This window comes from Zosterops lateralis, assembly GCF_965231275.1.
Source record: "Zosterops lateralis genome assembly, chromosome: Z".
Classification (NCBI taxonomy): Eukaryota; Metazoa; Chordata; class Aves; order Passeriformes; family Zosteropidae; genus Zosterops; species Zosterops lateralis.
In genome coordinates, this window is record NC_139800.1 from 46197103 (window position 1) to 46217895 (window position 20793).

The window sequence follows — 20793 nt, forward strand, 5'->3', positions numbered from 1 at the left end:
GAAGGACTTTGTTGCTCTTCTCCCTCTTTCCATGTGGTTGGTGAGTTCTGATGTAATTTTTCTTTTAACTGCAGGTCACTTCATGGGCAACAACACAGTGATTGATGTTTTGAGGAGAGAAGGGTACGAGGTAGAACACACTCCAGCTGGACAAGCCATCAACAAGTAATGCATGCTTTTACCTACCTGAGCAGCCATTGGGGGGTGGGTTTGTAAATAATTATGAAGTAGGAATGGCAGCTGGAGCTATAACTAAGAGTGAGCTAGGAGCTAGTTTGGAAAAGGGATTATATTTGGTTTTGCTTTGAGGGTTTTTTTGTTGTTGTTGTTGTTGGTTTTTTTGGTTTTTTTTTTTTTTGTTGTTGTTGTTTTGTTCATTGGGTCTTGTTGTTGGGTGTTTGGTTTGTGGGTTTGTTGTTTTTGTTTCTTGGTTTTGTAGTGTGTTTTTCATGGTTTTGGGGTTGGTGGGGTTTTTGTTGTTTTTGTTTAAGAGGCTTTTTTTGTTTGTTTGGGTCTTCTTGTTTCTTTGTTGTTCTTGTCGCTAATAAAATTTCTGCCCTTGTAAGTTTTCAACTCTTAAATTAACAGCTGTAGAGTATGCATGCTTGGTTTATCAGATCTGAAGCTGTCTTGTACCACACAGGTTTCCAGGTTCCTCTTTTCTCTCTTTTATGTGTTTGACTGCCCTGCCTTTTAACAATCCCCTTCTTTTATACTGCTATATTTTTATTTTTTTCTGTTTACTCTTCAGTCTGGAATCTGATAGCTCAGGGTCTTTGCAAGCTGTCTCTATGACTGATTGCTCTCACATCCCCTGCTTTCTTCTGCATTTTTAAACTAAGGTATTTGTTGTTCTGGTTCATCTTGCAGCTGTCCTTTGGGATATACCCTTCCTGCCTCTTTTTATCTCTTACTGGATGCTTTTATCCACCTCCATGGTTTCAGTAGCTATAGAATGCTAGATAATCTTCTCCACCCTCTAACAAGAATTACTTGTGCTTTGACTCACCTCTTCTTGGAATTCTTGCCACCAGCTTAGGGTCTGCAATCTTTGCTTTCCCCTTCTCCAGACTCCTACTAAACATGCAGCAGTCAGATATACTAGCTCTTCACTGCTAAAAAACCTCAGAGGAGAAAATTGGAAATTGGTCCCAATTGTGGTTCTGTTTCCCTTTTATCTTCTGTGCATGGCACAGTATCCTTTACATCTCTGTCCCTCCTCTCCCATGTTTCTGATATGGGACTCTCTGGTAGGACTACCACCTTTTGATAGGATTTGTGCAGAGGGCACAGTGTTGAGTCTTGGTCTGTGCAAAGGGCTTTACAGGTGTGGTGCAAATTAGTAACAGCTGTTTCTCTCATACTCTGATTGCTTATCTTTCTCTTTATACTACCTTTGCTGTTGTGTGAAAACATGAGCTTGAAATTCTGGCACGTTATGTTTCTGCAATGATTCTTGACATGAACATACATCATTAATGCTTTATGCACTGAAAAACACCTGATCCAAGACTTAGCCCATGATTACGTGAATGCCAGCCCCTAACCCTGTTTCTGTTAGTGGGCAGGTAGTCTGACAATGAGAAGCACCTGTGCTTAAGCATGAGACTTAATGATTCTATAAAGCTTGATTTGTGCCAGAAAATCCAGTGTATCAGTGTTGACAGGGATGATAAAAAAACCCAAACCAAACCCAAAACAGTCTGCACTTATATTTTCATGTTGTTTTTCCATTCTTAGCTTAGATATTCCTAAAAACGGCTGCAGCAGCTTCTTAAAGCTTAAAGTAAGACAGCTCAATAGGTACTTGAAAATACACAAGGGCAGACTGAAGAAAGGAGGGATAGATTTTTACTCATTGGGAAGGTTGGTATCAAGGTTACTTGGAGTAGCTGGGCACCCAGTTCCATAACCACATCATGGGAGTTCATTGTACAGCCCCTTGTGACTTTGAAAGCCCTCAGTTTGGCATCAGTTGCATCTTAAACCTCTTATCAGGACTGTTGGACAGAACACCTTTCCTAGAGTCTTGATACTAAACCTGAGTAAGAAGATAGCACTTCACTGTTGACATTTCTGGATGACTTGGAAAGAGATTTAAAAAATATAAAATACATTTTAAGAAAAATGTGGGTTCCAAGAAAAAGAGCCTTCCATCTTGGAAGGAAGATTTCACTTGATTGCTATCCTAGGCTTGTTCTGGGAGCAAATAGTAGAGCAGCCTGTGGCAGTAAATCCAGTGTTGATCACATAAATGTTGAACTGTATCCAGTTATTGTCCTACATTGTGCTGCACACAGTCAAGTCAGTACCTGTGGACTATTTCACTGATCATAATTGAGACAGGATAAAAATGCAAGTGGTTGGACAGAGACAGAGAATTTAAATGACTGCTCTGGTGTCAGACACAATAGGTATATTAGTTGAGAGGTCCTAAAATGCAAGAAGGAGGAAGTCTGCAATCATCTCCCTTCCCTGCAGCATGATGTTCTGCTGTAGTGGCACAGTCTGCTGTGTCCTGTGCTCTGGCTAAACAAAAAGTCCCTTGTGAGGTAAGTTCCTATCTATTTGTAGGAACCAATAAGCATGCAGGATAGTTACGCTCATTTTCCTGCAGCAGGCAAGGCTGCCTGAGGTGTCCTGTCCATGTGCAGAGCAAATGTGATGGATGCCCCTCGTTTGAGACAGAAAAGTTCCTTCTCCCTGGTGTCTCCCAGGCAGGGAAGGCAAAGGAGGTGCTTCAAGCAGACAGTATTGCAAGAGGCAGTTTCTAAATAGTACCAGAAGTTCAGTCAAGCTCCTTCTGACTCACTTTGGTCTTTAACTGTTGTTCCTGATTTTAGAATCTAGTTATATATTGTAAAATAGTCAACACAATCCAGCCATCATTAAGGTGCTTGCTGACTCTCCCTTAGCTGCTGTGACTGGAGAGGGAATTGGCCTGGGGGGAAGAAGGATGGGCTTTTGAATCTCTGCTCCTTTTCAAGTGATCTCTAGAAGAAATGCCTGCAAGAAACATTGCAAAGGAGCTTTGATATATGGATGTGTCTATCAGAATAAATGTCTGGCCATGCAAGATGCAGGTAATCTTCTACCTGTAGCAGTGCTGAGCTCCAGCATGGTGTGACCATGGGTTCAGTAGGGAAGGCTGCAGGCAGCATGGCAATCTACAGGGGCAGGGTGCTGTCCACTCTGGGGCTTACTTAAGGAACAAAAATAGTGAAGAGAAATGGTGAAAAACGAAATCATAGGGAGTCCTTTACACAGATCAGGTTTCTGGAGAGAGCTAATGAGGGGTCATCATTCTGTAAGGGGGAGTTATAGAGTGGGTAATGTGAAGCAGCTGAGGAGGAGAGCTGAAAGATCATGACAGTTCAGAGGTGATAAAGTATGACAGAGTGTGACACTACAATGATTTTGAATGAGATTGATAACCCAAGGTCCATTCTGCAGCAGGCTCTCTCATATAAACTTGAACATGTGATCACTCTGATTTTCCTTGCAGCAAATAAGACAGATTATCTTTGTGTTCCATCTACTCTCTTGATGTTCTAGTCCTCAACTTCATTTCCCTTTCTCCATGACTTGCTCTCTATTTGCTATCAAATTGATACGCATACAGTGATGGACTAGCTTGAAAACTGCACCCATGCTGGAATATGTCTCTTTCCAGACCACATCCTTTTATGCCATTGGAAGCTGAAAAAGGAGCACGATTCTGGGAAAGTTTCATTGACTAAAGGCAGGTTTCTGCTCGGTGGTCTGTGGTTTTCTGTTACTTTTCGAATTTCAGCCTAAGCCAGTCTGCACTTCTGTTACAGAAGACTGTTGCATCTCTTCTCTTTCTGAAGGAGCCATAATATCAGTCAGATATTCCTGCTAGTTTCTGTGTATACGCAGAGTGGTTTGAGTTTCTGGTTTTGTCCAAGATTCTCATAAACAAATGAAGAGGAAAAATTGTTCCAAACAATGAGAAATGTGGGCCAGCAAAGCCATGAGTGAATAGAACACTGCAGACTGCCTGCCTTAGAGTATAGATGAGATGTTGCATGTTCTAAGAAAAAAAGAAACAGAGCTTCAGTAATCAGGGTGGAGCTGATTACTGTTTTTTTTTCAATTTATCACCTTCACAGGAAGCTGAGTAGTCATAGCTCTAAGAGCTTTTTCTTGGACCTCAACTTTGGGTTTCCAAGATTTGTCTTGTAAGACACTTTGTACATGCACACAGTCTCAGTGACATATCTCACTTGCTGGAGCTCCTTTGATATTCCCAGTAATGCTGCCAGCCTAATATAGGATCTGGACACCTGGAAGGCTAAGGCCTGACTCCCATTCCCTCATTACTTGCTATAAATGTGTGCAAAACTTGTCTCTGCTTATAAGAGAGATGCAATTTCTCAGTTTCCTCCCCTTTGTGTAGACCTCCATACTTGTCCGTAAAACCCACTAAGGCCACTATTTCATGCTCCTTCATGTGCTTTATCTGAGTGGCAGGACAGCATTACACCCTTTTGCAGATCAACACTAGAAGCCAATGCCACAATGATGTGTTGAGCTCTAGTCTCTTATGTGTCAGACACATGATGTTTTGTAAAGGCTGTGCATTCACTGCTTCATACCATCTGCCTTCATCAAAAAGAAAATAAGAAGATAGTGAACTTAGTGGTGCCAAAACTAATCTGCTTTTAGTTGATGCAGACTAGATGGCCCAAAGGATTCCTTAATCACAGAATCATAGAAAATTAGGGATTGGGAAGGACTTCAAAGATCATGTAGTCCTAATCCCCCTGCCATGGACAGAGATACCTCCCACTAGAACAGTTTGCTCAATGTCTTATGCATCCAGGTTTTGGAAAGTGCCGGGGTTGGAGCATCATAACCTCCCTAGGCAACTTCTTCCAGTATTTCACCATTCTCACAGTAAAGAATTTCTTCCCAGTCCTGGCCTAAATTAATTCCTTCTTCAGTTTGCCTCTCTTACTCCTGTCACTACAATTCCTGACAAAGTGTGCCTCTCCAGCTTCCCTGTAGGACTGTTCAGATACTGGGAAGTTGCTATGAGGTCTGCATACAGCCTTCTCTTCTCCAGAATGAACTGACCTAGCTTTCTCAGTCTGTCTTCACAAGAGAGGTTCTCCAGTGCTTTTACTAATGTTGTAGCCTCCATGTCCTTCTCACACTGAGAACCCCAGAGCTGGGTGCAGGGTTCTGGGTGGGGTCTCAGCAGAGCAGAGGGGGCAGAATCCTCTCCCTCTCCTGCTGCCCATGCTGCTTTGGATGCAGCCCAGGATCCCATTGCTTTTCAGGGCTGTGAGGGCACATTGCTGGGTCATGTTAAGTTTTTCATTAGCCATCACCCTCATCCTTCTCCTCAGGGTGCCTCAATCAGTTCTCCACTCAGTCTGTAGCTGTGTCTGGTGTTGCTTCGCGTATCTGTCTCTCAGGTCAGCTCAGCGTCGGCTGGGCCACCCTGCTAGCTCTGATACGTCCAACAGTACCTTTGCGTGGGTCTTTGGCTCCGCAGTGCTTTTGCCTTAGCTGTCTCGGCCGTGGTTCGAAAGAGGGGACACTCCAGGCTCAGGGAGAAAGGTTTTATTCGGGTAACTCAGGGGCAGCCCCTGGTTCCAGGCCTGTGCCTCTGGGGAGTGACCCCCGGCCTCGGTTACAGGGGGTTTTTGTTCCCCCAAAATCTCGGGGGTGGACACAAGTTACAAGACCAATGAAACAAAGCCAGGTGGGTAAGGCCAAAATGCAATACACAACATTAACAAATCAGGTGAATTTGGGATGTGGTCCTGTGAAACCCACCAATCACTGTCAGACACCTCTCCTGAAGGTTTTGGGGCCTGGGGTATGATGGGCATGTGGGAGAGAATACAATGGGATGGGGGAAAATACAATAGGATGACCGAAACCCTGGGCAGAGGATTAGGTTGCCTTAGTAACTCTTATCAACTTAGGATAAGAACCCTCCAAGACAAGAACTTTGCCTGGCTAGGGTTAAAGTCCAAATCACATCAAACCTACAACTAAGAAATCTATGATACCATTTCAGCACCCCCACAGTCTGGGATTGCCACAACCCAGGTACAGGACCTTGCACTTGTTGCACTTCATGGGCTTTGCACAGCCCCACCTCTCCAGCCTGTCCAGGCCACTCTGGATGTCATCCCTTCCCTCCAGAAAGTTGTCTGCTCCACAGAGCTCGATGTTGGTGCCAAACTTGCTGAGAGTGCCCTTGATCCCACTGTACATGTCACTGACAAAGATCTTGACCAGTGATGGTGCCAGTACGGACCCTTGAGAGAGACCATTCATCACTGGTTTTCGTGTCAAGAAGGAGCTGTTGACCACAATTGTTTGTGTGTGGGCATCCAGCCAGTTCTTTATCTGCCAAGTAATCCATCCATTAAATCTATGTCTATCTACTTTGGAGACACGGATATTGTGTGGGACAGTGTCAAATGCTTTGCGTAAGTCCAGGCAGATGATGACAGTTGCTCTGCCACATCCATCAGTGCTAAGTCCCATGAAAGAAGATAATCAAATTTAACAGGCATTGTTTGCCCTTGGTAAAACCATATTAGCTGGTACAAATCACCTCTTTGTTTTCCATGTTTGTTTTAGCATAGTATTCAGGAGCATCTGCTCCGTGATCTTGCCTGACACAGAGGTGAAACTTTCACTTTCTCCTTTTTAAAAATGAGGGTTATGTTTCCCTTTTTTCAGGCGTTGGGAATTTCACCTGAATGCCACAAGTTTTCAAAAAGATTGATAGTAGCTTAGCAACTTATTTGCCAGCTTCCTAAGAACCCACAGATGAATCTCGTCAGGCCCCATGCACTTGTGTACATTCAGGCTCCTTAGATGGTCTTGAACTTGATTCTGTCCCAACATTTTACTTGAGGTCTTCATACTCCCATTTGCCTTGCCTGACTTGGGCAGCTTGGCTGGAACACTTGCCATTTGGGTCATTAAGAACTCCTTAGCCTTCTCTGGGTCCAGCATGCAATCAGGTTACTGTTAGTGGTTACCTTTCCCTTCAAAGATGATAATTTTTAAGCTGTATTTCTGTACCCATGACCACAGTCTGCGGGCTAGCTTGTTTCTTATCTTCTCCACCAGTGAGAGCTGCTGATCCAGAACTGGTTTCATCAGTTGGTGTGCTTTAGTTGTTTTGTTTGCCCCTTCCCCTTGTCCCCCAAGTGAGTTCGCTCTCGGCAGGAATGTTGAAAGGAGTAATCTGGTCTGTGTTCTGCAGCACATGAGACTAGAGGAGTGTGGTTTGACTCTGACTTAGAAGTAATTCCGTTTTGGTCTCTTTCTAGATATGCAAGCTTATTACCAAGAGTTACTCCACCTTTATCCAGACTGCATTCTTTCCTCTGATACAGATTGCCTCTTTTCCAAAGATATTTTTTTGCTAAAGAGCACTATTTTGGATCACAAAATCAATACTCACTAAAGGAAAAGGGAGCAAGTATACGAGGCAGAGAAATGAGCATCCAGGGGGAAACATCTATTTTATATGTATGTGCCTTGATACTCTCTATTACAGGATTCTGCCTCGAAGCCTTTTTAAATGTTATCTATGTTCTCTCCTTCTTCCAGCCGAAAATCTCCCAAAACCTTGTTAGCCTTTTCATCCTCACACAGTCCCTATGTCATGTCCCGTGAGCTTCCCCTGCACCCTCTGAAGGAGAAGGAAGAGGAGGAGGAAGAGTTCCTGCCTCACCTACTATTCCCTGACAGTATTGATGTGCTCATGAAAGTAGACAGGAAGTACAAAAAGAAGAAGAAAAAGCAGCAGAAGAAGCAAAGACTGCGACAATTTAGCGACCTCTGGGTTCGCCTTGAAAAAAGGTAGCTAATGGCTGGGGAGGGGAGGATGGCTTGTCATGCAAACTGGGCCTTAACTTAAATGGTTTCATACAGATCTTCAAACTTCTGCAGGGGCAGATATATCCCGTGGACAAGATCTGACCTTCTCCACTGCTGTGATTCTTTCTGAAGCATTTGCACAAGGTTTCTTGTGCTTTTAGTGGCAAAAAAAGCTTTCTATTTTTTCTTTGCATAGTTAGATTTTTGAAAAACTAGACATAAAACAAGTGGAAGCGTTGTTTAGATCATTCTGCCTTTGGGTTTTAGGGATTGCAAGCATATTGCAGTCCTCTCTTTCGTGAAAGGCTGGGTCCAGTGGTAGTTGGTATAGATCAAAGCCTTTGACCATTATGCAAAAGCTGCTGCATATGAGGAAACTAACATTCCTGGCACATGTTCCCCTTGCACTGGGGCAATATTCATGCAGTATTTTCAGTCTCTGTATTCTTTCAGCCTGAAAAAATGACAGTCTAATGGATGGCAGAGTTTATATTAAAAAAAAAGTGTGTTGTGCGGTGGAGGTTCACACATATCCCTTTCTTTTCATCCAGAAAAGCTTGCTTACCTACCAGAACTAGGGCAACCTGGAAAAAAAAAAAAAAAAAAAAAAAAAAAAAAAAAAAAAAAAAAAAAAAAAGGTGCCAATTTCTTTCTCACTACCTATACTTGGGCCTGTGGCTGAATGTATACCTTAATGTTTCCCCCCTGTGAGGTAATACACATGCCCAAAACCTGCTTTCTTCTGTACTTTGTGTGTCTGTATCTCTGCCATACTCAGGTTGAAGGCATTAAATTTTTGTGATACTATAAACAACCAGACATGCTGGGGTGATGGAGCCAAGTCTGACAGTTCTTGAAATAGACCCTGTATGTTATTTGGATTTTTCTTCTCTGAAGAATACTTCTTCCTGCTCCCCAAGTTACTGAGTATAGCAGGGTTCTCCTATGCCTTTCCTATCGGATCCCTGGATCCTAACTGTACCACTGCTGTGAGTGATACATGGCTCAGGTTGGCCACAAGTGACTGCAGCAGCTGTTCTGTTTGATACATTCAGCCATTGTCAGATTTTTTATTCCCTTCTCTGCTCCTTCCTTCAACTTTATAAGTATTTGGGAGACAAAGAGAGACAAATGCTTATGTAAGATGTCCTCTGACAGACCTATATACAGCCCAAGATTCACCAATATAACAAGTCCTATACTGATTGCCCTTGATTTTATCTCTTAATGTACCATTTACTTTCTATTAATGTAGTTGACACTGGCTGGTTATGAATGGATTTTTGGAGTTTCTGTTGGTAGTCTGTTTAGTTGAAATGCTAAGGAATGTCTGTCTTAATCTCCCACCCTGCCTCCACTGTGCTTTGTTCAGTGTTTTATATGCAGTTGCTCCCACAAAGCTCAGGAAGTCAGTGGGCGGTGACTCTAAGACACCTGTGCACTTGCAGTATCAAGCCTTCAAAAGAAGAGGGAATATGGGAAGATGTGCTACTGTGAGCAAACTGAAGACACATTAGGGCTGTATACTAGATTTCAGGTACTGCCAGGCAGTAGAGAGGCAAAACAAAGCACATGATGGCAGCCTAGGAAACTGCTGCATAAATATGGGAGCAGCAGATGCTGCTTTTCTTCTCTTCTTTGTATGTTTCCTTTTTTCCCCCTACTATTTAAGTTGTCCTGTGTGCTAGAAACCTACCTCAGGTGAGTGGTGCTAGGTGACAAATGCCTTGTAGAGGTGACTCCTTAGCAGCAGAGAAGAGGTTAAATGTCTGGAGATGGAGATGTTGCATGGCAGGAAAGACAATCGATCCCTGGGCGATTGCTGTGCCGTAGCGGCGAGGGAAGGCAGCTGTCCCTCAGGCAGGAGCCCCACCCGTGCGCTGGGCTTTTTGTAAAGCCCGGGTTGTCTGCTGGGCTGACAGCCCCACCTCGCGGCCCATCCCTTCCCAGGGAAATCCAGCGCTTCTGGGCTCCAACTCGCCTGTGCAGGGCATGTCTGTCTCTCATTGCTCTCTCTAAACATTCCTGTGTGCAGACACAGGTAAAGCTGTCGGGCTTCTTACGAATGGGCCATTCACAGCTTTCAGGTTTACAGGTGGGCTTAATGACCTTAAAGGTCTTTTCCAACCTGCATAATTCTGTGATTTCTCCTGTGAGCCTGCAAATGTGAAAGCTGCAGCTTGAGTGATTTAATAGTGTTGTAGAGGGCTTGTCAGAATGGCCTTGGTTTGTTCCTCTGTATGCATCAGCTGCTGGCTGCATTTCCTTGATAGGCTGCCAGCTGGCTTCTCTCTGGCTTTTGTTCAGATCTTCTGGGGAGCCCTTTGGGTAAGGAAGAATAAAGTGTTTTTAAAAAGGATAGTAATTGCCTTCAATTTCCCAAAGTATTTTTGCTTAGTGGACTGAAATAAGGCAAGAATGGTGCACAGCAGCTGAAAGTTGGGTGCAGAAGAAATTACTTGGTTTTCGTATTTGCTAGGTGGACTTGCTTTTAGTTTTGTAAAGATTTGTCTTCAGGTTTTACACAGCACCATGCATTCCTGGGGTCTATGTCAGTCACACAGCTGTGGTGTCAAGTATTGCTTTCAGTCCATGGCCAAACAGAACAACATCCTGTGTAGTATTTAAGCCTTCTGACTCTTGGCCTGCTGTGGTGTATGATCTCCCCCAGTTCAGGTCAGTTGGCATCAGCAGCCTGGAGCATACAAATTTCTCTCCTCCATCATATATTGCCATTATGGGAGCTCAGCTCATGTATGCTCTAATTCAGTTCTTGTTCATCACAATGTACTCTCTACCACTGGGAGATACTCTGGAATGTGATGATCTAGGATTTGTTTCTGGAAGCCATTCTTCCTCTGCTTAAAGTACATCATGTAAATCTTTGTAGTTCCTGATCTGTGGAAGAGATGATGTGGTATGGAGACAAGGTGAGTCCATACTAAGGTACATGAAGCATGGCTGAAGAAGATGTACTCAGAAAACATATGCCTCACTTCAGCTGTGCTCAGCAAGTGCCCTTGCAGTGACACTCCTCTGCAACAACACTTGTTTTGTCCTTATCTATTTTCTGCTTAGTTGACAAGGGCTAGGAATATGGTCATCTTACCCACCCAGCTGACTGTATGGGAGTAATGAACAAGCTGGGTAGGCTTGAGACAGAACAGGTATTTCGGTGCTGTCATCACCCTCCTCAGTCTCTTTGCTGTTCCCTCTCAAGTATACTTCATAGTTTGGCTGGGTAGCACCTCATCCTTGTGGGCTGGTGTGTGAATTATCCACATGTGTGAGGAAGGGACAAGACAGCACTGCCATTTAAGAGGCACAGAGTTTTGTTCAGTGTGTAACTTGTACAAGAGACCATTTGCATGGACCCAGAAAACTGACAGTGGAGAACAGACACTGGCCACCTTCTGCTCTGTGGCTGTTGGGCAGCTTGGGCTCTGTCAGGACTGATATTCTTCTCTTGTCTTGCAGTGCTACTGATCCCCCTCCCCGGATCCGCATCATTAATGGCTACATCACGGTGGAGCCCCAGCCCCGGGGCCACAGACGGTCCAGTCACACTCGTGCAGACACCAGCAGTGCTCATCAACTTTCTCATCCTCTCCTCCTTCCACTACTGGCTTTGACTTTGCATAAGATAATACTTCATTGAAACACAGGAAGACCCAAGCTGCGAGACTCTTGCCTTAAAAATAATAAAAAAAAGAAACTTATGCAAAAACAGAAATAGAAGACTATGAGTGGGACACCTATTCTTTGGAGTGTTATTAAACTGCCTCCTTTTCCTGAGTCCAGATCATTAACTCTATTCTGGTTTGACCTGCCCAATACAGGAGAAGATATTTTAATGAAAGTGTTATTTATCCTTCTCTTGCAGAAGAATGATTTCATGTTATCCCATAATACTTTGGGGAGATTGTAATGCCACTATAACATAGCTGTCGTTTAGCTGTTTGAGCTCATCTAAAGTACATATTTTTCACCTTCAGTGCCTTCTAAAAAGATTTACACACCACTGACTTGTTTATTGGAACATATGAGCAGAGCTGGGAAAAGAGAGTTGGTATTTACTGTATGTCTCTACTGGTAATGCTTTAAATTTTGCTTGTTAGGGCTCCAGATTACAGATAAAGGTTCATGAACAACACCTACAATAGAATAAAACAGTGAAGACTTGTGAACTGAATGTTTCTGCTGCCTGTTTGGTGCTATTTAAGATGGGTCCCCCTGAAACTGTAGTGGCCAGGCAAGTCTCATAAGTGCAAACTAATGTACATTTAAGAAAAAAAAAATCAGTGGGAACTTCACAAATCATTATGTTGGAGTCTTCCAAAAAAAGTTCTCAAGAGGTGATTTGCACAATCAAGACAATTCTAGAAAATCCTTTCAAGTTTTCTACTGCATTCATTGCTCAGACTTTCCAAATTGCTTTGAGTCCTTCGCTGTCTGTGTGAAGTAGATGTGTTGTCAACTGTTGAATATGAAGAAACTTGGAAGTGGTGATGTATTTTCTGTATTTGTAGAGGACATCCTCTTGTGATCACAATTAACTCCATTTGTGAGCAATATTTCACCCCCATCTCTTAGCAGGTTTTCGTTGCCTGGGAAGGTCTCTTAAGTTTCACCCATGGATGAACTTAGAGCCCATGTGTTGAGCTCAGTAACTTGGAAACATAGTAGTCACTTGCCCCAGGGAAACAACAAACCTTCATGTTTCCTTTCCTATGCCTTTACACATAGTTCAGTGCTTCCATTGCCTGTAAAAAGTAGGTTTTTTTGTAGCCTTGTATAGCACAGTAGAGGAGGAACAACAAACGTTCCAGGTTTCGTAACAGGCTTTTCATCTCTTGATCTCAAATTTCAGTCCATTTTCCTAAAGGGCTGAACCTGAACACAGACTCTGTTCGCTGAGGAAAACAGAGAAACGAGAGGCTAAGCGTCACAGTTAGCAGCAGCATTGTGAGGACTGAGATGTACCTGGGCTAGAGTAGAAGACAGCGCCATCTCATCATCTATTCCTTCTTACACATAATGCTGCAAGACTTCTGAGTACATGAATGCATTCTGGCATCCTTGGCTTTCACAGTAGCCAGGCTGATGATGTGTTCTCCCTCGTCTCTCACTCTCTGGTTGATCTTTCACTGGTCATAAACCTGGTGGGGCTGGAGCTTGTTTTCCGTGACCTAAATGTGACCTGAAGGGAGCAGATTGTATGAAGTGTAGGTTACTTACAAAAATCCGCTACAGGTTTGACAAACTGGGCACATAGGATCTTTGGTTTGGTTTGATTTGGTTTGGTAAGGACCTTAGAAGTTCATCTCATTCCAATCCCATTGCTGTGGGTCTGGACAGCAACAACCTTCCACTAGACCAGGTTGCTCAAAGCCCCTCCTTGAACACTTCCAAGGGATGGGCCTTCTACAGCTTCTCTGAACAGCCAGTTCTGGTGTTTCAACATCCTCACATACATACTTGCCTATTGACCAGCACATCTGGCCACCACAAATGTCACACCAGAGTGTGTACTGCACTTGCTAATCTCTGCCCTGGTATTGCTTCTCCTCCCGCTGTCCTCTGTCCTTAAGAACTGCATGATAGAAGTGTGTCCAAAGAGCACTGCAAGCACTGGGAGAAAATTGTTGAAGCAGGTTTTGTTTCTTTTCTCCATTACAAGGCTGCTGTGTAAAATAACGCCAGGCTGCCTTTTCTCTTTGTCTTCTCCTCCATGGTGCCTCCTGAGCTGCATCTCGGGGGTAACTGGGTTGAGTGAAACAGCCATCACTGTTTTTCCTAGGTTGGCATGAAGAAAGAGTGGTTATAAAATACTCTGAAATAACAAAGACCTGAAGCAGCACTGTGGATAATTCAGTTCTGGTGGTGTAACTAATTTTGTAGCATGTTTCCAAGTGCCCAACTGTCAGAAAAATAGAAATGTACTTAAACATGGATTGTGTGCCTACAGAGGCTGCATCCTGGGGGTCTTTCTGCAAAGTAATCGAATAAAGATGCTTTTGAGGGTCTCATGGACTTGGGTTGATACTCGTGAACTAAGCTAGCGGTTCCACTCCCTCACTTTTCCTTCCAGGAAGTCAGAGGACCAGCTTTCTACATGTGGACACCCAGTGGAACGACTGCTTCTGGAGTCCCAAGAAAAAATGGAGCAGAGCTACTGCCTTTTTGCTCGAAGGTAGGTAGCTCTGAGATTAAAATGTTGGCTAAGACATGTTTCCAGCTCTCTGCTAGAGGGGATTTGTAACCAGAGCTTGTCCTGGTGGCCTCTTAACCCCCTCTGAAAAGTTGGCTAGGGAGACGTCCTCTCTATGGAGGTGGCCTTTTTAAAGAAATGGTAGTAATCAGATATTTTGTTTATGTTCAGATTAGCACTAGAATAAAATAAGACACTGTCTTTTCAAGTTGCATTGCAATAGATATGCAGCTGCATGCAGTCACACACTATATTATTATTGTGATTTTCCACCTGGCTTTTTAGGTCATCCCAGGAAATGCATTTTATATGTCTGATTTTAATGTAGTGGAATATTATAAGTATAAACTCACTTGATCCATCCCAGAACTTGGTAGCAGGAAAAGCTATCTTCCATTGGTGGGTTTGGATCTCAGCTGAGCCACTCACCTGCTTTGTTCTCCCTCACAGTTACTGTTTTTCAGGATGCCCACTGTTCTTGGTTGCTGGTTCCAAAGACCACCACCCCCTATATTTAAGGAAAGATTTAATAAAGAGGATAGGACCAACTTCATTGATCAGGTACATTGATCAGACAAGTGTACTGACCAGCAAACCAGTCCCTTTTATACCACTTCCTGTCTACTCCCTTTCCTTGTTTCTCCCCGATCCCCTTTCACTAAACATTCTTGTGTAAATTTTTCTTAGTCACTGTACCTCTCCCTTGAATATTCCAAATCCTCACAATCCTTTTTTTCTCCCCTTTCTTAGCAGTTATGAACATGGCCATCTCCAGAGCCAGGCCTGGGAGTTTCTTTCCATCATCCGTCAATTAATAACGAGAAACTTTTAATCCTTAGCGTCATTTCTCTTACCTGTTGTCTGTCAGGTTTGTCTGTATGTGTTCTTGCTTATCACATCCCCTTTCACTTATTATTTGTTATTATTTGTTACAATTTTTTATATTTTATTATTTGTTCTTTTTCATTTGTCTTTATGTGTTCTTACTTATCGCTTCCCCTTTTGTTTATTTTCCTTTTTGCATTGAATAGGTCCTTGATTCAGCCTATTTGAACAGATGCTTTTACCTTCACATACCTAATCACAAGACATTTTCCCAGTAGAATGACAAAAAGACAAGTGATTTTTATTGTTGGTTACTTGGATTTGAATAGGAAGAGTTCAGGGCAAAAATAGTATCAAACTCACCTTAAAGCTTCCTTTGCTCTATGTTGCTAAAACCAAGAAACAAAACTGTATTCCTGTCTTTGAAAGCCTAGTATGGAAGGAAAAACTGCAGGTGATGCAGTTAAGAGGGCTAGCATGACACCTGGATCTAATAGCTTGTCTGATCTCATGATGCAGTAGTAGCCACCAGCACCTTGCACTGAGTCCAGTGGAAGCAAATGACAGCATCATTTTTTTAGCTTACTTGTAGCTTGTGAATGATCTGTAGCTTGCTGGAAGCATGGCTGCTGGATGACTCCCAGAGCAGATACAGGATTAGAAACTCGTTTGTCTAAAACGCATAATTTCTGAATTGATACAGTACCTTTAACCTGCTATCTTAAGGTTCCAAACTGTTTATTTGTAAGTTTAAAATGGACACTTAACAGAATTTACCACTTACAGCAGTCAGACATTGAGAAAAGGGAAGTATGATGTATGCCTTTTGTGGTAAAGCCTGCCTGATCTCTGGGATACATCCTCCTGACCTGACCAAGAGTTTTCAAGGAAACTCTTGCACAGTCATTGATTGTCCATAATCCAGATGTTCAGGCATTCATGGAGGTGTCAGAATACCAGAATATGCAGTACACCTCAGCTAACGCTAGATGTTGCCCATGTACTTCAGAAGCTGACACTCATCATGCAAAAAGAAATGGGCTTGAGGCTTTAGACAAACTACCTTAGGTACATAGCTATTGGCTTCCTATTTCAGAATTATTTCAGATATACTTAGATACTTTCAAATATACTGTACAAATATATTTCCGCCTCACTTTAAGTGGTGGTTATATCTTCTTCTCACCATTGTTCATATCTGGCTAGTCCTGTCTGAATGGTAATTTGAAAGGAAACTCTTACCTGCCTTCTTAAAATTTCCTTTTTGTTTGGTTGGTTGGTTTGGTTTGTTTTGTTACCTCTGTATGAAGCAATGCTACCCAGGGTGTAAATATGCACCCTGTAAGTGGATGTGGCAAAGTTGTTACTGAGCCTCCAGTACATCCTCCAGTAAAATTTTCTATCTTTGTACTGTGTGTCTTGTTCTGTTTGTCATCTTGTTCTCTGCTGAACAAAAGAAAATATGTGGTTGAAACACTTGAAGCAGGATATTGGAGCACTTTGTTCAGATCCCTGCTCATCCAGGCATCATTTACCTGATTTAGCTTAGTAATTTTGCTCTATTTGGGCCTTGCTGTGTCTTTCTTAAGAAAGGGGCTAGGAGTGCTTCCTCCCCACATAGGGGTGTTACATTCCTAAGTATATATCTAAGGGCTTGATAAAATTATGTGGGAGAAAAGTACACTTAGAGAAACCCATTAGAGTCATTTCCTGTATTAAAGATGAAAAGTCTATCCCACAATATTCAGTTCTCTAGAGTGTCATGTATTTATTTGGAGAAATTAATGGCCATTGAATATGCAGTCCTGGCAGTCAATTGCTCTGAACTCTGGCCAGACCACTGCTCTTGTTATTTTGAGGCATACCTTGAAGTCTTAGCCATATGCAAATCCTTCAAAAGGCTTTAATCATGACTTTTTCACAGAAAATAAAACCACAGGAGCCCTGAATTCCATCCAATGACCATAAGCAAACATCAGGCTACTTATCACCCTGCTGTAGGAGATCCTGTGCTATTTCTCTTCACCTGTGAGAGAAAGCCACTTCCACTCCCAGTCCTACTGCCTTTCTTGAAGAAAATCCTTTCTTTTCTCTGTGCTGACAAAAAGTATTATCTGTGTTTCCTTGGTTTTACTGCTCGACTTCTTGGGATTTATATCACTCTTGGTTTTTATATCAGTTATTCTCCCAATGGAATCAAGGTGCCATATCTTGATTCTTAATGTTATACAGTGTTTCAAACAGAGACTGTCTGTATGATAAATCCATATACTCTGTCAGACATGCTCAAGGCCCGAATGTCTGGCAATTAGCAAGCAAAATATACCTACCTAGTGCATGTCCTCCTGCTTACTAATTTGATTCATCTTGCCCACAGAAAGAGGTCCTTAGCAAGATAAACTCAATTACATTTGTCGAGGATCTCTGACTTTATAGAGAAATCTCACCAGGTCATTTTTTGTCTCTGGACTGGTCTCTGAGTGGCTTCTCTGTAGTCAGACTGAATTAGAAAAATCTACAGTACAGACTTTATCTATTTGAAAAGAGAAAAGAGAAGATTTGACATTTAATTGCCACAAAGTTAGACAAAACAAGAGTGTTTGAATGATTGTTGTGCATTTGTCTTGGCAGGCAGCTCAGCCAGTCTTGTTCAGTCCCTCAAGGGGGCATGGGGAGAGAGCTGGAAGGGTAAAAGTAACAAAACTTGTGGGTTGAGATAAGGACAATGTGATAGATAAATCAAAGACTGTGTGTGCAAACAAAGCTTCAGCAGGCAGATGTTCAATTGTCTCTGGGAAAGCAGAGTTTCATCACATGTAATGATTGCTTGGGAAGACAAATACCGTAACTCCAAATGCCCATGCCCCTTCTCCTTTTTCCCCCCTCTCAGCTTTATATGCTGAGCATGATGCCTTACAATACGTGTTGCTTCACGTATCTGTCTCTCAGGTCAGCTCAGCGTCAGCTGGGCCACCCTGCTAGCTGTGATACGCCCAACAGTACCTTTGCGTGGGTCTTTGGCTCCGCAGCACCTTTGCCTTAGCTGTCTCGGCCGTGGTTCGAAAGAGGGGACACTCCAGGCTCAGGGAGAAAGGTTTTATTCGGGTAACTCAGGGGCAGCCCCTGGTTCCAGGCCTGTGCCTCTGGGGAGTGACCCCCAGCCTGTCTTGCAGGGGGTTTTTGTTCCCCCAAAATCTCCGGGGTGGACACAAGTTACCAGACCAATGAAACAAGGCCAGGTGGGTAAGGTCAAAATGCAATACACAACATTAACAAATCAGGTGAATTTGGGATGTGGTCTTGTGAGACCCACCAATCCCTGTCAGACACCTCTCCTGAAGGTTCTGGGGCCTGGGGGATGGTGGACATGTGGGGGAGAAATACAATGGGATGGGGGAAAATACAATAGGATGATCGAAACCCAGGGCAGAGGATTAGAGTTGTCTTGGCAACTCTTATCAACCTCTGATAAGCACAATCCAAGACAGGAACTTTACCAGGCTAGGGTTAAAGTCCAATTCACATCAAACCTACAACTAAGAAACTTATGATAACATTTCAGCACCCCCACAAATACGGAATATTGTTTTGGTCAGTTGGGGTCAGCTGTCCAGCTGTGTCCCTTCCCAACCTTTTGTGCACTCCCCTCCTGCTCACTGGCCAAGCACCATGAGAAATAGAAGAGGACTTACAATGTTCAAGCATTATTCAGCAGTATCTAAAACACATGGATGTCATCAACTCTATTTGCAGCACCAAGGCAAAACATAGAACCATACCAACTACTAGGTAGAAAATTTGAGTTATTGAGCAAAACCCAGTACAACTACAGAGAACTTTGTTCTTTTTCTTTAACAGATAATATATGTTTCATTTTTAAGTAATGATGTTTAAGAAGCTCTCTCTGACATCCTTCTGTTAGAATGAATAGCATGTTTGAATATCTGTCAATATCTGTCAGTTTGAATATATTCAAATGAGGGATTATGTAGTGCTGTCAATAATACCAGCAGTCCAGGAGAAAGTCTGGCTTGTATGTTTCCCAAACACACAAACCCAAATACCTTGAGATTTGTGCATAACACACAACTTCAAGATGGAGCAAGGAAGGGGAAAGCATGTTGTAAGTGTGGAACCTTGAATGTTGAAAGACTTAATGCTTTAAAGATCTGCAGTTGAATCTGCTTCATTTGTAGACTTAAAAACTTAGGGCAAATGTCTGAATGGCTATTTCAAAACTATGTTTGTGACTCACTTGAGGAATATTCTCTATCATGGTCTGAGTGAGGATGACCTGATGCCACCTACTGGGAATTTTTCTGTCCTTGCTAACATAAGTTAGATGATTAAAGGGCTGAGGCATCTCTGTAATGAGGAAATGCTGAGAGAGCTGGGCTTGTTCACACTCAAGAAGAAATGGCTGAGAGGGGATCTCACCAATGTCTATAAATATCTCAAGGGAGGGTGTCAGGAGCATGGATGAGACCATCTTCTCAGTGGTGCCCAGCATTAGGACAAGAGGCAATGGGCAAAAACTGATGCACAGGAAGTTCCACCTGAATTGATGAGGAGATCCATTACTATGCAGGTGACTGTGCATGGAACAGGTTGCCCAGGGAAGGTGCAGAGTCTCCCTCACTGCAGATATTCAAGAACCACCTGGTCACAGTCCTTTGCCAAGTGCTCTGGCATGATGGTGCTTGAGCAAGGAAGTCTCAGACCAGGTGATCCACAGTAGTCCCTTCCAACCTGAACCATTCTGTGATTCTATTTATAGTTACAGTGATCAGAACTGGAAATCTCAGTTCCTGAAACAGTACTCTCTGGAGTACTGTACAAGAATTGAGCATGTTGTTTTTCTTGTGAAAGTTATTATGACTGATTAAACATATCTCAAGTCTGTAATATTATAGACCCCTTTAGGGTCTGTTTCTTTCTACTGACAAGTTAAACTTTGTGGTCTGTTGAGAAGTGGGTAGAGAAGCCTGCTCAGAAATTTGTATCATCTGCCTGTGTATAGAGTACTGAAGTGAAAATATCATCAAAGTACTGTGTAAGAAGTAGAAAGGACAGAGAGCAGACTGTTCTGCTCTTGGCAGCCCTTTGTGTTACAGAAACCTGGAAAACTTCAGCAGCTAGTCTGAAAACTGCTTTTATGGTAAGGACAATGAATACACAGAGGCGTAGTACAGGCCTGAATTTGTAAAGTTTCTCAGCTGTCAGTAGTTCTTGGCTGTGGCACTTCTTTTCTAAGCCAGATGTAATTTTTGCGTACTTAGTAACATCTTATAGATTTCTCTTCCCATAAACTTGTTCCATCTCCCTTTAGACTCTTGTAATAGTGTTCGCAGTGTGTTTTGTCAAATGTTTCCATGGATGTACTTGTTCCTGTATGAAGAACTACATCTCAATTCATTTTTAACCAGATCTTGGTAACTTTATATGTCCTTGAAAATAGCTGGACTGTTTGCAGATGAAAATGTCCACAAGTAGTATTACCTTGAGCAAAGGCATAATGTAGAGTATCCTCTGACTACTAGGAATATATGGTATTAGCTTTGGAAACACTTGAACAAAAGCTCCTTCATCCTATTCTAAAAAATACCTATTTCTAAAAATGCAGCTTTATCTTGGTAAATTGTATTTATTGGCTGGCAGCTCTTGTAGCTAGCACTGCTTGACATTCAAAATACGTAAAACAATCTCATTGACATGGGTCTTTGTCATAATGGAAAAGGTTACATGGCAGCCTGGAGGAACCTGGAAGTTCCCAGCTCTGACAGCTGAAGAAGGTAATTGGATGGCACTGGCACAAAGCTCTGTCATTTTCTGTTAGTTTTATTAAAGTTTTGGTGTCGCGGCTCCTTTGTTGTACT

At 42.7% G+C, this 20793-nt stretch overlaps 1 protein-coding gene across 1 annotated transcript in view; it reads left to right on the plus strand.

Moving 5' to 3' along the window:
* Positions 1–11539, plus strand: part of TRABD2A (TraB domain containing 2A) — a gene marked incomplete at its 3' end in the record, with an annotated part of 77560 nt that extends 66021 nt beyond the window's left edge. The window contains exons 5-7 of the mRNA XM_083884324.1: positions 75–165; positions 7612–7863; positions 11359–11539. Of these exons, the coding sequence (XP_083740450.1) occupies positions 75–165; positions 7612–7863; positions 11359–11539 (524 nt within the window). The remainder of the gene's footprint in view (positions 1–74; positions 166–7611; positions 7864–11358) is intronic.
* Between the last annotated feature and the right edge of the window lie 9254 nt (positions 11540–20793).